The sequence below is a fragment of the Dermacentor variabilis genome, chromosome 3 (genome assembly GCF_050947875.1).
Source record: "Dermacentor variabilis isolate Ectoservices chromosome 3, ASM5094787v1, whole genome shotgun sequence".
NCBI lineage: Eukaryota > Metazoa > Arthropoda > Arachnida > Ixodida > Ixodidae > Dermacentor > Dermacentor variabilis.
The window spans coordinates 229,355,143-229,370,999 of NC_134570.1; the positions used below are offsets into that span (position 1 = coordinate 229,355,143).

At 47.9% G+C, this 15,857-nt stretch overlaps 1 protein-coding gene across 1 annotated transcript in view; it reads left to right on the forward strand.

Moving 5' to 3' along the window:
* Positions 1–15,857, forward strand: part of LOC142576691 (glucose dehydrogenase [FAD, quinone]-like) — a 178,289-nt gene that overhangs the window by 133,657 nt on the left and 28,775 nt on the right. The window contains exons 9-10 of the mRNA XM_075686922.1: positions 7,547–7,724; positions 8,100–8,316. Of these exons, the coding sequence (XP_075543037.1) occupies positions 7,547–7,724; positions 8,100–8,316 (395 nt within the window). The remainder of the gene's footprint in view (positions 1–7,546; positions 7,725–8,099; positions 8,317–15,857) is intronic.

A 15,857-nucleotide genomic window follows, 5' to 3' on the forward strand; every position in this document is an offset into this window, starting at 1 on the left:
GCGCCAAACGGAACTGAAAATTCATTTCCTTCGACAGAGTTTCTCAGCTGGCCTCGTTCACTCGCCAGTTATGAACTCGATTGACGCGCTAGGTCTACGCGTAACGTAAACAACATCTACGGTGAGCAAATGATGCTTATCCAGACTTGGAGTTCGGAAGCATGTTTCCATTCGTTTCGAGCACGACAACATACACATACGCCATGCACAGACATTGCGGCACTCGTGATTTGGCTAGATGTTTTAGCAGTCCATGGCACTGCTACGTGTCTACATGTCTACGAGGCTACGTGTCTTTCGCTTTCGAAAGTTATCTTCGCCACTGGGAACAGCGCATAGCTCGTCCGTTAAAGCTGAGTCACCTGAGACTCCACGAAACACGCCCCGGTTCACCACCCCAAGTTCGACACGGTTCATTCACCACACCACATCGTTGATCATTATTCGGGGCGAGGACTTACGGAGTCGCCATCTGTCGGAAGCGCCTCACTTGCGTGGTATGAGGGATCACGCGGCGCGCTCCTCATAGGCTTCGCTTACGGCGCTCTATAAAAACACCACTCGGCAGCCCTACTGGACATTTACGTAAGTACTCTCAAAACGGGGGAAGCTTTAGACTGTCGATATTATAATCATGGGCAACCAGGAAACACAGAATTGTTTACAGACGCTATCTCTTTACCGAATACGTAAAGCGAACACCACTACCCGCGGTCGCCGCGATGGAGTCTCCCGAACCGGCTTCTAGTGTTAAAGTTAGGCAAGCGCTGAAAGTAAACTACGTGAAATATGTTCTTATATACAACGGGTTGTCTGTATAACCAAATGGAGCATAACAGAATGAAGCCTCAATGCAGCGATCGCACGGGTTCGCAGCGACCGACTGCGTGTCTGCATGCATGTACGCACACAATGTTTTGCTTTCGCTGTGAGCGCGTTTTCGCACCGTGCCGTGAACTTTAGGCTGCAGCAAATGAGCATTTGACAGTACACTAGCAACCATTGTTGCGTGGGCGCTATCAGAACTGTTCAAAAATAATTTCGGTCTAGAGACTTCGACACCTACGGCGACTGTGATGTGCCGTCGCAACGATTGAATCTTCCTTTGTCTTCTAAATTCTTGGACATTTCAATATTATTTCTCAAGTTGCGTCGCACTGTATCTTTATGGGTCTTGTCAGCGTGCGATTTCCCTCTGCTTCTTTTTCGTAAGCCAGCGCATTAATTAGTAACACAAAGATGACCATATGCCATGCCTTTTTTTAGTGTGCGTTTTACCGCTCCCTTTCCGTTCCAGTGAACTTGCCAGTATCTAGCATCAACAAGTTCATAGACCAAACCGTCATGATATTAGCCGAGCAGCGGGCGCGAGCGAGCGTCTCAGTGCGTGTTTTCTGCTACGCACCGAACATTGCAGTCCCGGCGCCGTAGCAGAAATCTTCCTCGCGTCTGTGTTTGCTGCACACCCGAGTTGCAGCCGATGGCTGTCTGCCGGTTCTAAGTTTTGCGAGCCAAGCTTCACGCCGCTCCTTGTCCTGTGGCTACGTGTAAATAAGGCTGACACCGGGCTCCGTTGCGTACGTCCGGCACTGTGGCACCGAGCAGTAGCCTACCATGCTGCACGCCTCCGAAGGCAGCCACTACCTATTATAGTACTTTTAAATGTTGCCAAGCAGACACCCAAGGCGGTAATAAACTTCACAACTTAAGCAGAACCGCAGCGCAGCTGGGACTTTAAACTTTCGTTTTAAGCTCGCTTCGGCGCCTCCGAAGCAGCCGACGCGGTCACTGTATCCACGTGATCTCTCATGCCACGTCGCGCCGGCGGTGGCTTCAGCTTTTCCAGTGGTGGAGCTCGCCTCCAATAGGCATCATAGGCATAGAAGCCGGAGACCTCACAGCCTCTGATTGGTGAGCGCCGGCGCATCGCAGTCTCTGATTGGTGCACGCCGGCGAAGCGTCGCCGCGCGTCAGTGAACGTCTAGCATCGGCAGCCGGCAAAATCTCTGCGCGTCAGCACGATCCGCCCTGTTCCCGACCTATGCTTTGACGCAGCCAGTGCTTTGACGCAACGCGGGCCAGTGGTTGAGTTTAACGCGGACACGACATACGCGGGTGCACCAAAACTTCTGGCACCCTTAATTGAAAGCTTTAACGCGCCGTGTAGGGCCTGTAATGACGTCGCACAGGCGCCACTACGCTGCCCGCGAGGAGCCGCGCCATTAAAATTAAATCACTTTCAGATTTCAGCATTGCTATTGCTGCGCACGTTTAATACTCAATAGTCTGAGAAAATATAAGATAAAAGGCGTGCGCTGTGAATGTTATGTTTCATGACATTTGCTTGCGGGCTGCCATTCCCAAATTCTTAGCAATCACTTAGTCAAGAACGCAAGACGTGGTATAAGCCACTTTAGTGATTGAATAGTGTACCAATATAACACGCATATGCCGCATGGATAAGCATACATCACACAGCAAATTTATTCTATAAGCGGCTAGTTTGTGTCAGAAACAAATGGTAGCCGATTTTTATGCCGCTGTGACTGGTGATAGGGGTGAACGCCTCGAGTGGCGTGATCGAAGCGGTCAGGAATCCTCCCGTCGGCAGCGCGGGCTCTGTGGAAGGCGTGGTCATACGCAGTCAACTCTGAATAATTCAGTGCAGCAATCCAGACGCCCAGACCATCGTTCAACGATACGAGGGCAGTTTGCTGTTCGTAGGGCGTCGAGTGCGACGGTTCATTCCGTCGAAACTGATCTGAAATTGTTGGCGCGCTGCGGTTGGCAGGAGACGGCCGACGGGTCGCACAACGTGTGCTTACGCTCGCTATTAGTTTTTACTGGCGGCAGCCAGCTGCGCACAGAGACAGCATCGAGAGCCTTTGCACAGAGACAGCCTTTGCATCTGCAAGGGACTGCTTCACGCAAGACCTTACGAAAGAATCGTCGCTGACGCTTAACGATACGGCGCGACCCGTGTGATGTAGCGATCGAATTGAATGCGGGATATTTTGGCGAAACAACGTGTCGGAGCATCAAATACGGTTTTCAACCACAGTCGTCGACCGGGAAACCGCAGCCGCAACGTTCTTGAATAAAGCAAATCACATCAACGAGAGACATTAATGTAAAAGGCCTCGGAATACCCGTCACCGAGGCCAATGTGGTGGCACTGCCTGCCCCGTCATTCATTTGCTTCAAAATTTCCTAGTCACTTATGCAACTTTTGCCTTTTAACAAGCCAGAAACCGACCTTGGGGCGACTGGGTCGGCTGACGTCTCTCGTAGAAGAGAATAAGCGGGTTCTGGCAGCACATCTAACAAGAATTAAATAATGTTAAAAGGACACAAATATAGCCACTGAATCAGTTTGTACAGATAAATTTGTCTTCGAAGACTCCATTCTCGCTAATTTTGGACTAATAGCTCCATTATTGCGAGAGAAAATGCAGGGCAAAATTCTATTTCTTTATATTTTGCGTCGAAACCCCAACGCCAGCATGTCAGTGCGACGTCACGGATTTCAAAGTATGTTTTCCTGTTTGGGGCTTACCGGCTCAGTAAATGTTCCAGGAGCAAGCCCTGTTCAGTCCTTGAATGCTATAGAACGTAATCTATAGTTCACCTTTATTGATAAAAGATTAACCATGCTCGAGTAGGGGACGTCAATATCCATGACATCATGGCGGGCTGACCTTCAAAGCATCGTCGCCGCCCATCTTTATTTATTTATTTATTTATTTATTATACCTCGAAGGTCCCAGAGATGGGGTATTATATGAGGGATGGGCTTAGTTCAACAAAACAGTTATTAGAGAGCAGCCTTGAAGTGAATAAATTAAATTATGCGGTTTCACGTGCCAAAACCACTTACTCATTATGAGGCACGCCGTAGCAGAGGACTCCGGAAATTTCGACCACCTGGGGTTCTTTGACGTGCACCTAAATCTCTGCCTGGAAGTGGTGTGCGTCGCAGTGGGGCGTGACGTCGGCAGGCAGACCGTTCCAGTCCCTTGCGGTTTTCCCAAAAAATGATTGCAGGTGGGAGGCAGTCTGCGCCGGGGCAGGATACACGGCTGTTCTGTGGTCGGTGCCGCTGGGCTTACAATGAGCTGGTAATATAGGTAAAATCTGGAGTGGTCAATGATAGAATTTGTGAAAAAGACACAGTCTAGAAGTATCACGTCGTGATTCTAGTTTAGTAAGACCAACACAGGTGTTTATTTCAGACACGCCTGCATGATAAGAATATTCAGAATAAATAAACCGGGCTGCACGGTTTTGAACTGATTCAAGTGTATTAGATAGGTTATGTTGATGAGGATGCCAGACAGAGCATGCATATTCTAACTTAGGGCGGACAAATATAACTTAAGCGAATAATTTTACTGATGGGGGAGCAAGTCTCAGGTTCCGACGGAGAAAACCGAGGGTTCGATTCGCGGCATTGGCTGAGTTAATGATATGATGTTACCAAGTTAGGGTAGTTGAAAAGGTTATGCCGCGGTATTTATATGAGTCCACGGATGAGATTTCGGAGCCGTACATGGTGTATTTCTCTGGTTGGTGATGCTGCCTGCGATGGAAAGAAACTAGTGAGGTAGTTTTTTTTTTTATTATTTAAAGACATCAACCATTCGTTGCACCATAATTCAATGAGTTTTAGGTCATTTTAAAGCAAATCCTTGTCTGAAGTGTCAGTTATGCGTTGATGTTATGTGTCGAAATAGTCCAGAAGCACGGGAGCGACACCGCCCCTGTGAGACTGAATATATTAAAGCAATAAATGAGACCAAGGACAAATTCTTCTCTGTTGGCCTGATTACAATGCTTCGCTCAAACCCAAACAAATTCTGGCGTGTCATCTCCACGAAACAACAAACTAACGAAATAAATCTCGTTGACTCAGATGATGAATTAATAAGCCCTAATAATTCCGCAGCAGCCCTAAATGAATTTTACACGTTGGTATTTCACGTCCCTAATCCCTGCACTATGGAAGTTTTACCTAGCTTCTCGGCAAAAACAATGCCTAAAGTGCAAATAAACCCGGATGGCATATCTAATCTGATTCGCTCTCTTAAGATATCATCCTCGGCTGGCTGCGACGACATAAACACGAAATTACTTAGAAGTACTATAACTCTTTCTACAAAATTTTTGTACCTTATATTTAATCAATCCTTAAACACAGGAAACGTTCCCGACGACTGGAAAAAAGCGAAGGTAATTCCCATTTTTAAAGCAGGAACGCGCGATAACCCTACTAATTACCGTCCGATCTCTCTAACCAGTGTCCCATCTAAGCTCCTTGAGCACATTATAGCATCTAACCTAATGGATTACCTAGAATCAATCAATTTTTTTTACCCTTTACAACACGGTTTTCGTAAATGTTTGTCTTGCGAAACTCAACTTGCCGAATTTACCCATGACCTACTACTACACATGGACGATCACCTTCAAATAGATGCAATTTTTCTAGATTTTTCTAAGGCCTTTGACCGCGCGTCTCACAACCATCTCCTTGCGAAATTATCCTCCCTCGGTATCCGCCCCAAGATTATCAAATGGATTGAAAATTTTTTAACAGAACGCGTTCAGTCTACGTATGCTAACAATTTTCAGTCAACCCTTACCAGTGTAACTTCCTGGGTTCCCCAAGGCGGAGGTTTATCTCCTCTATTGTTTTTGATTTACATAAATGACCTTCCCACTAACATATCAACGAAGCTGCGGCTTTTTGCAGACGATTGCGTTCTTTATAACCCCCTTCATACATCTAACGACACAATCGCCCTACAACACGAGTTTGACACTATCGCTTCTTGGTGCGAAAAATGGCACATGCCTCTTAACCTCACTAAATGCAAGGTAATATCTTTCACGCGCAAACACACCACCGTACACCACATTTATCGCATCAACTCTGTTCCTATTTACAACACGTGTACTTACCAATATCTAGGAGTTCATATGACGCCATGACTTTCATGGGTGAAACATATCCAAACAATTCGCTGCGAAGCTTCACGCACACTAGGGTATTTACGACGTAACTTAAAATCTGCATCGTCTGAAATAAAAAAAAAACTAGCATATTTAACCTATGTGCGACCCAAACTTGAGTACGCATCATCCATCTGGCATCCCTCACAAGCTTATCTCGCCGATGACTTAGAAGCCACACGAAACCGCGCTTCTCGCTTCATTACGTCACAATATTCAAGACATATCAGCGTAACCACCTTAAAACAAATTTTGTCTCTGCCATTGCTTGCTTCACGGCGCGTAACTTCTCGTCTTTGCCTTCTTCACACTTTCTTTTATTTCTCCCATTCAGGACACGCCTTCTTAAAAACGCCCGTTCAGAACATCATCCCGTTTATCTCATACTCGCCCCTTGGCGGCGATAGAGTGCCGGACGACGGCGATGAGCAGCTCATTCTTCTCCCATGCCATAACACTTTGGAACGCACTCCCGGATGACATTGTTTCGTGCAGCGAACGCAAAACATTTCGCGAAAAACTAAACGATTTCGATAATGCCAACATAACCACATGAATACCACATCTATTTATTTAGCGCCCTGTTAGTACTGTGTATATGTTCCGTTTTCTTCTTTTTTGAAATTGTCTTTTTTGTACATATTACAGCCAATGTGCACTTTATTATGTAACTTCTTATGAAGCTGTTCGACTTTGATGCACGCCCCCCCCCCCCTTATGTAATGCCTTCGGGCCCTTAAGGTTGAATAAATGATAAATGGTGATAAATGGCGAACAATCGAATATGAAAAGAGATCTCAGTAGGAACGTCATTAATGTAAATTAGAAAGAGTAGTGGTCCAAGAACTGTGCCTTGTGGTACGCCCAAAATTATAGAAGATCGTTTAGATGACTGCGTATTAGCAAATGCAAACTGCCGCCTGTTAGTGAGAAAGCTACGTTTCTAGTCTAGTACAATTGGATTAAGCCAGAGACGGGAAAGCTTTAGGAGTGGAACTTTGTCAAATGCCTTTTCAAAGTCTAAGAATCTGGCATCTACAGGCAGTGTCGTAGCAACATGGGGGGAGGGGGTGCCATATACGTCTGAAGACACCCGGAATTTGTTAATATCCTCGACTTCCTCTACTACACCCGGGGGGGGGGGGTGACAGAAGACCTATGGGCCCCGGGTGCCAGACGACCTAGCTACGCCACTGTCTACAGGTACGTTCAAGTCGAGGTTAGAATTTAGATCATGAAGAAATAAAGCTAGTTGAGTCTCACATGAAAGACCTTTACGGAAGCCATGTTGAGCAGGATGAAATAGGCTATTGAACACTAAAAAGTTTACGATCTGAGAGTAAATAGCTCTTTCTTAACACCTCCTTTCCTCTTTTCGCGCCACTTCTGTCTTACCGAGATCATTTTTGAGTTCGAGGTAGAAGTTGAGTTTTTGACATTGTAGAAGACTAATTTACTAATACAGGGATGAACATTTTTCTCTTTAGCATCCCTTTATTTCCTGCAAAAGATTTCACCGCGCTGCGCATTTCAGGTTTACGACAAGTACATCTTGCCGCACCGCGGGGAGCCAGCAGTCAACATGATCCCCTTTGTGACGCGGCCAAAGTCGAGAGGATACGTCAAGTTGCGCTCCACGGATCCTGAGGATCCCCCGATTATCGTCTCCGGCTACTACACGCACCCCGACGACGTCAAGGTCATTGTAGAAGGTACGCTCGCCGGATGCTGCTGTTCCCTTTCCCAAAAGGACACAATTGCCGGCACGATATCTTAAAAATACGTAGCCATCTTGACCTAAAGAGTTTTTGTGGCGGTCCAACGGTTGTTAACAGCGGTGTCTTCCATTGTGGAGACGGAGGGTCAAAAGCCCTTCTAGAACAGGGCAGGACGGGCTGCCGCAACGTGACCGCAGGGCCAAAGCCTGTTCGGGTCAGGGTCGCTGTACGCTACACTATTTTGAAACGCCTCGAGCTTTTATCGTAGCAGTATGCGGTCTCACACGGTTTGCGAGTCCACTCAGACCTTTGCAGATCCCTGTCGATCTGCTTTGCACTGTCCTATCGATATCCTCGCGCACATCGCAGGTCTCAAGTTCGTTCACAACATCACAAGGACGAAGGCGTTCGCAGAGATAGGCGGCCGCGTGTGGAGCGAGGTGTTTCCAGGCTGCGAGGAGCACGAGCAATACAGCGACGAGTACTGGGCCTGCCTGGCACTGGCATTCCCGAAGACGGCGTACCATCCAGCCGGAACCTGCCGAATGGGCAGCGACCATCGGGCAGTGATCGATCCCAGGATGAGGTAACACGCTTTTCTCTCGTGTAAAGAGGTAACACCTTGTCATTCTTTGTTGCTCTTTAAAGGCGAAATTCACTTGGGCTAAATTCACTATAGAAGCCACGCGCATACTCTGAAACTAATCTTTGCAACGCCGTAAGGGCTGGTAATTGCCTAATTTTGTTACTAGCAGCTATTAAATAGCGCCTATGCAGACGACGCGTGCACCTGGTGGCGAAGCTGTAGCGATGTGGATATGGCGAATATTGAAGCACCGTACGCAGCCGTTCCTCTCTAGGCTGCGCCATCTTGCGCCTGCACCCTTCGGGTCGTACTTTGTCCCCAAACGATAATCGTCATCTGTCTTGCCCGCATTCCCTTTCTTTCACGCGGCGAGCCCGGTACTTCCTCGTTGCGAACGGCTTGCGCCTTATCAGCTTCACACAGCATTCTCGACAGGAAAGTAGCGAGCGCCGAGTTTTCAAGAGAGGAAGCGCAAGCAAGGCCGATGACGATTATTGTTTGGGGACAAGATAATCCCCAAAGGGTGTAAACTTTTTTTAGAGTGTAGGCAACCAGGCGCATTGCTTGTTCATCATTTGCGAGTTGACGGCTGTCTCTCTCGGCGTGCGCTCTACCTGTTGTGCTCGTGATTTGAGCTGTTGTACGAATGCCCATGCGTTGCGTGGCCGTCGGGTGCTCGCATACGTACTGGAACGCGAGCAACGGCAGTGCATGGCAACGCTGAGTACAGGAAGACCGAACACATATTTTCTGTCCTGCCTTTCAGAGCGAAAGCGTGCACATCGAAACAAGTGCGATGCGGACCAGCCAACGCGCACAAAGCATGTAAACTGCAGTTGACGAAGCTGAATAGCACAACCATTTCCCATCAAGATCTGATTGGCAAAGGCTTTCGTGGGTACTATGCCGCGATGGCGCACTAAAACAACCAAATATAATGTTCAAAAGTGAGCTGTATTCAAGGGCGATATTATCGAGTGACCATTTACGGTAGTGCACCATCTTCAAGATATTTCGTGCGTCTCTAGATCGGACAGGTGGGAGTAGACGAAAGAAATCCTTTCCGAGATTGCACCACAAACGAGCAGGAACCGCGTTCTGGATTTTTCACGAAGGTACAGTGTACTAGAATAGGGGCAGTGTGTTCAGACGGCGCAGCGCGCCACGCACTGCTTTGAAGCCGGGAGCGTAGACAGGTCCCGGATGTATGCGGCAGCGCTGCAGTCGCACGGGCTGTACGGACGCGTTCTCCGTGTGTTGCGGCCAGTTGCAGCGCGCTTGCCATGTGCTTGCTCTGAAGGAATTCCTCGAGTTTCTGTCTCGTTGGGAGTCACATGCAAAAGGATTGCCATTTGTTGGGCGTGTTGGTAGACTGACTTGGAAAGCAAATTTAGCGCCAGCGAACAAGGACAGAAGGGAGACGATACCACAATGCGCTAACTTTAACTTGATTGTCAGGAAACACCCGCCTATTTAACTGTGCATGGGTTAAATAGGCGGGTGTTTCCTGGAAATAAAGTTGTTGAAGTTAGCGCATAGTGGTGTCGTCTCCCTTCTGTCCTTGTTCGCTGGCGCTAAATATGCTTTCCATTGCAAAAGGACTTTGCGGCTTGAGCCAGTCGGCGGTAGATGGGCTCCGTGTGACATTGTGCAGCACTTTGGCCCTGATAGAATACTTGAAGGAGAGGGTTTTAAATACCTACTTACATCTAGACTAAGCCAATATATGTTGGAGAACTTCTTGTGAAGTAGTCGTGCGGATCCAACGATCGCCCAACGCCGTCTCAATTTTTATTGTTTTGAATTGCCTTTTTACATCTTGGCGAAGACAATGCAAACAGGAAACACAGAGGTCAGTAAAGATTTGGTATCGCTACTTCACTCACCTGATAATTCTGACAAGGAAGGGGACGTTGCGTCACAATTGACGAGTTATGTGAAGCTGGAAATCTGACGCTGGTAGAGGAAAGGCTAGCAATACTCCGGCACAGCACCGGGCTTATGTGGAGGAAAGGAACGATGACCGCCTCATCCATTATATATGGCAGGGTATGTCGCGCAGAAATTTTTTACTCGCAAGAAACGTGAGGACTGCCGCTCTCTTCTTTTGCAGAACTCTAGTGTCAGTAGCAGAGTCTCAAAATTCACAAAATTTGTGACGGAGGAGGATTGCTGTATCCCTCCGAGTTGCTTTTTGAAGCAGTAAAGAAACTTGAGGGAATATATTTACAACCTTGTTCCGCAAAGAGGAGCTTTGCAGCGACAGCATAGTTGATGTCATGATTCTAGTGAAAGCTTTAGGTTTGGCTATGCCATACGCTGCAAATTACATGCTGATGATTTCACATCAGCAGTTGTGCGTTTTTATGTCTTAACAAGGCTGCACTTTTACGTTAAAGGTGTTAATCAGTGAAGAGAAGCACGACGAAAAAAGAAATTGCACTTTAAAGTTAGCTATACTGTTCTTAGCAGGCTGGTGCAACATATGTATGCTGGCCCTTGTCTTTTTTATCAGCATGCACAACTTTTCCTGGTGCATTCAAAAAGCTAATTTTTTGAATATAAGATAAGAAATGAATTAAGGAATTCATTTGCGCATATTAATTCCGCTGTAGGTCTCCATTGTTTGGGATGCAATGTACTCGCACTGTTTTTCTGTTTTGATATGCTGTGTGTAGTTTTGCAGAGATCCCTTTTACATGGCGTCTTTCCTACCTGTTTTATTCCTTCCATAGAAATGTAGGATGTCGGTGTGTCTCATACTCGCACATGAGCCTGACGTTCGGGAGCACTTCATGATGTAAAAAAAAATTAACGAATAAACTGTGCAAATGTAGTTGCGGGGGGTTCGCGAAACAGGATGAAAGAACGACGGACAAATGTTTATCGCGAAAGAAGGCAAATGCCAAGCAGGGAAGCTCTTTGGCTTTGGGCTATGTACGTACATATTGTTTTGCCTTCTCTTCTAATACAGCGGCTGAGGAACTATGACGTTGGGTCGCGGATGCCGCGGCCACTTTTTTTATGAATGCGAACCGCAAAAGAAAATGTGTGCATCTGGAATCCGAACTGGTTTAAATGAATTCGATGTCCTTTACTACGGCGTTATTTTCAGCTGACTTTTCCGCCCGAATAATTTCTGGTTACGTGGCAGCGTGGCAAAACAAATTTAACGGTTTTACGCCACTACTTCGGTGTCTGCAATACCTTTGCTGCAAGGTTAATAAATCCGTCTAATGGGCGTTGAGATGCGCTAGGAGTGCACATAAAATTCATCTCTTATACGAAGTGAGTTTCGGGGATGCACCTTAACACCCGCCGAGCATTTGCACGTCTTATTTGATTGCGACAGAAAATGATCTCAAAATATCAGCATGCAGCTCTGGCGCTGCGCCCATGTTCCTACAGCGCCATCTCGGCCTGTCTACACGATGCGCCTCAGCGGCGAGCGCTCCCTGCACACACGCTGCCCCTATATTCTAGTGCACTGTAACGAAGGTGAACGTGACGCGGCGGCGGCCATGGTGTAGACGCGGCGGCAAGCCAGCGAAATAAGCGAAGCTTTATCACGGCCGCAATCCGACATGTCTGATCGTGAGTTTCCGCACACTTACCACCGAGATCCTGTAGCCCGGCCGTGCCAAGCGTCACCTACTTATCGTCCTTTACTACGGATAGCGGTAGTTGTCTGGTCGGTCGACGAGTCCGGCGCTTCCAGCGTGCCAAGCAGCGGCGGGCCAAGTCGGATACGCCATGCCGGAGGCGCTAAGGTCGCTAAAATCTTTCCCTGCGGTTTAAACGGGACCCTCAGCAGCGCGGCGATCAGTTGATCAGCAGCGCTGGCGCATAGCGAGCGAGTGTTTCTTCGTCGAAGGCGCAAACACAACGCGCTCGCTTCAGTGAAACCGAACAACACGCTGCTGGTCAGTCGAACTAGCGCGATGCACCCTGTTCCAATTGTTCCAGCGCACGATAGGACAAGTTCTACTCCCGCGCCAGCCACACTAGACTAGAGCGTCCAATTTGCGCCGATTTAGCGCACCTGCGCCACTAGTGGATCGCGTTCGCGTTAAGCCGGACTAGACCGCACCTTTGGTTTTGCCACTCCAATGCGCTCTATTTCTAGCAGAAGCAGGACGCATCGAGGCCCTGCTGTTGAACGTAGACAACCAGATAAAGAAAACAGGCTGGACTCGGAGAATACTTAGCATCAAAAGAACATCGCGGGCGCGCAACGGCGTTGTCACAGCGCACGAAGCAGCTAAGGAAGTTTACTAACTCTGGCTAGCAGGCGTGCGGGACTTGTTCACTGATTGATGCACCCGAACGGAAAACAAGCAAGCAAAGCCGACAGCGTGGGCGCTGGTTCGCCACATTCTTCAGGGTACATCACTTGCGCCGGCCGGTAATGGCGGCGTTTTTTTTTTAGTTTCGTTATGCAAAACATCAATTTTTGAGAGCTCTTTATGATGCATTAACCGATACTTCAAGCGTAGGATTTTGCACAGACGCTAGTGCATGTCTGAATTATCTGAAACTGGGCTTTCTTCGCGGTCAAACATTCCATTGCAGTTGGTCTTTAACATTTCAGCATGACAAGTTTTCTGACGTTTGGTGCAACTTTGACGTGGACTGCTAATTTTTTTTTACAAGTTTCAATTTTCTGTTGACTATACGGAGTAAATGTTACTTGTTATGCTGCACAATATACTCGTTTAAGCTTTCTGTGAAACTAGGCGTAAATGCATTCAGAGCGTTCTTTTAATTCGTTTTTTATTGTGTCTGCATCTTGAAGGTGGACATACGGGTCTGCTGTATACAATCCTGTATGGCTTTAACTACATGATCATATCCGTGTCTCACATGCATGTGAAACTCTGAACAAAATAAAACATAATAAAGAAGAAAGGTATGCACTATCACGGCGGGATGAAACGCGAACAACGGAGCGTACTGCTTTCGGTACGTACTCTACCGTGTGACCGCGCCCACAGTAAACACTTGCACGAGTGCAGTTAAGTTACGTGGCTTCAGGCTACACGTTGTGGTCTCGTTCATGTGGACCGTTGATAACCTTATCAGTGCTTCGACATTGTACTGGCGGAACGCCGGTGGGCGGGAGAGGGGAGTATTTTTTTTTCACTGCAGGTTATTTTCGCACAAGACAGCGTGTGGAGCTATAGACAAGCACTTTAGGAAAGCAAAAGCCTGCAGCGCTCTGCCGGAATAATGTCGAATTGCTGACAGGGTTATCAGCGGTCGACCAAATGAGAGCAGGGCGCAAAGCCTCAAGCCGCGCAACATATAGCTACACATGTGGAAGATTTTACCGTGGGCAAACTTAAACGGTAGAGTACGTACCTAAAGCCGTACTCTCTGTTTTAGAGTGCAGCTCTTAGGCGCCCGTTCCTGCGTTTAGCGTCAGCGTCGTCTCTCAGCGTAGCCTAGTGAACGAGCACAGCGAAGGACGAAAAACCGAATGCGGAGCGCAGCGGGGAATGAAACACGGCGCTAGAGAAGAGAGCGCGAGGAGGAGAGCGGAGGGGGAGGGTATGGGGAAAGCGTGAGAATAAAAGCGTGGTTTCGCGCAAGACGGGCCCTGTGGCAACAACCGCTAAGCGAAAGTGGCGCCACAGTTGCGCGCCGTCATTTGTTCGCCGGTGGCATGTGTCTACCGATACCATAATGGAAACAAAGCGCTGCGTGAGCGCAGGTTTTTCTGCGGCGACTGCTCTGAATCGCGCCCACGCGTCACCCACGCGCTGCCTCTCGCGATCTCCCGATTAGCGAGGCAGTCGCCCCACAATTCGCTCCGTTTGCAATTTGCCGCACAAGACAGATAGTCCACGCCAGTAATGCTACTCACAGCGTTATCTTCTTAATATAAACCGTGCACCTATATAATCATAACACAAAACATTTGCATGCATACTTCTTTCACATGCAGAGCTGCGCTCAAATTTCGCATTAGAAAGTATCGTAATTCTCGGTGATTTTTTAGCGTTTCATTCCGTCGTGATAGTACAGAGTGAATGATACTGCGCGCAAGAGGTGCTGTACGCTTGTAATTATAACAAGTTGTACCAAAGATTGCTAAATCCAGAATTTAGCAATGGTTCTTACCTTGCGTACTTAAACTCATCACAAATATTTCAGTTGTGAATTGGTTGGGAATCCTAGGTGTTACTGAGGTAGAATTCCTGAATAAAATGAACGTTTTAGGTTTGGGCATGTTGCTGCTTCTGTGCGAAAACACGACTCCTCAGATGCCTACAGGGGATATCTGAGAAGCTGAGATATCTGTAATGAGTGTGGAACGTGAGAAAAATGCTATCTCTTGCTTCAACCATCTCAATTCTCAAGGAGTACTAATAAATTAATCGACGTTTACGATATTCTCTAATACGAAATGGGAGCACAGCTCTACGTGTTTTCATTTCGCGATATATTGGCTGGCGTGGACAATCTGTCTCGTGCAGCACATTTAAAACGGAGCGAAGTGTGGCGCGACGGCCTCGCTAATCGAGAGATCGTGAGAGGCAGCGCATGGGTGACGCATGGGCGCTACTCACAGCAGCCGCCGCACACCGAACTCCGCTCATGCAGCGCTTTGTTTCCACACAAGGTATCGGTGCACGCGCTCGCTACATGCCATCGTTGAACAGACGACGGCGAGCTACTCTGGCGCCATCTCGTACCGGTCGTCACTGCAGAGCCCCTCTTGCTCAGCACTACGCTTTTATTCCTCATGCTTTCACCATACCTACTCCTCCGCTTTCCTCCTCGCGTTCTCTTCGCGAGCGCCGTCTTTAATTCCCCGCTGCGCTCCGCGTTCGTTCTTTCATCTCGTTCGCTGTGCTCGTTCGCTCGGTTACACCTAGGCACGACGCCGAGAAACGCCAACGCTAAACGCAGTAACGGACGTGTCTAAGAGTGGCGCTATGCAAGAACTAAGTAGACCCGACGCACTGTGGGAATCAACGTTATGCAAAGCATTTTGCAGAAAGCTCGCTATGCCGGATCATTTCCGGTTGAGCAAAGCGTTATTGATGGACCAACGTGTTTGCGTAGGACAAGCAGTGCTGTGTGTGACGACAGCAAGACGACGATGGCATGACAATTGATTTGTTACATTCCGCCAAATGAACGTTACAGCTTTTGTTACGAGAGGTATGAGGGATATGAATCACATGGGGTAGGAAAAATTGACATGCTCTCGTTGTATGAGCAACCTGTTGCTGTGTGATGGTTCTCATACGAAGGCCTGTGGGAAGTTCTAGTATTATTCGCACGTCCTGCATCTGAGGAGCACGAGCCCGTGTGCCCCTTTCCTTACGGAAGTTTAGGCTACGTGACGTGAGAGCACGCGCAAATTGCTTGCAAGCGCTTGTTGGCGTCGAAGTGAGGGTGGTACATACATGCATTTGTGACCTAATGGGCAGAAAACCAGGCTTCTGTAGAGGAGGACCGTGGGTCGAGCCCACCGTAAACCACTTGACGTATCTAAAAACGACTCAAGACCTACCATTCTATATACAGCG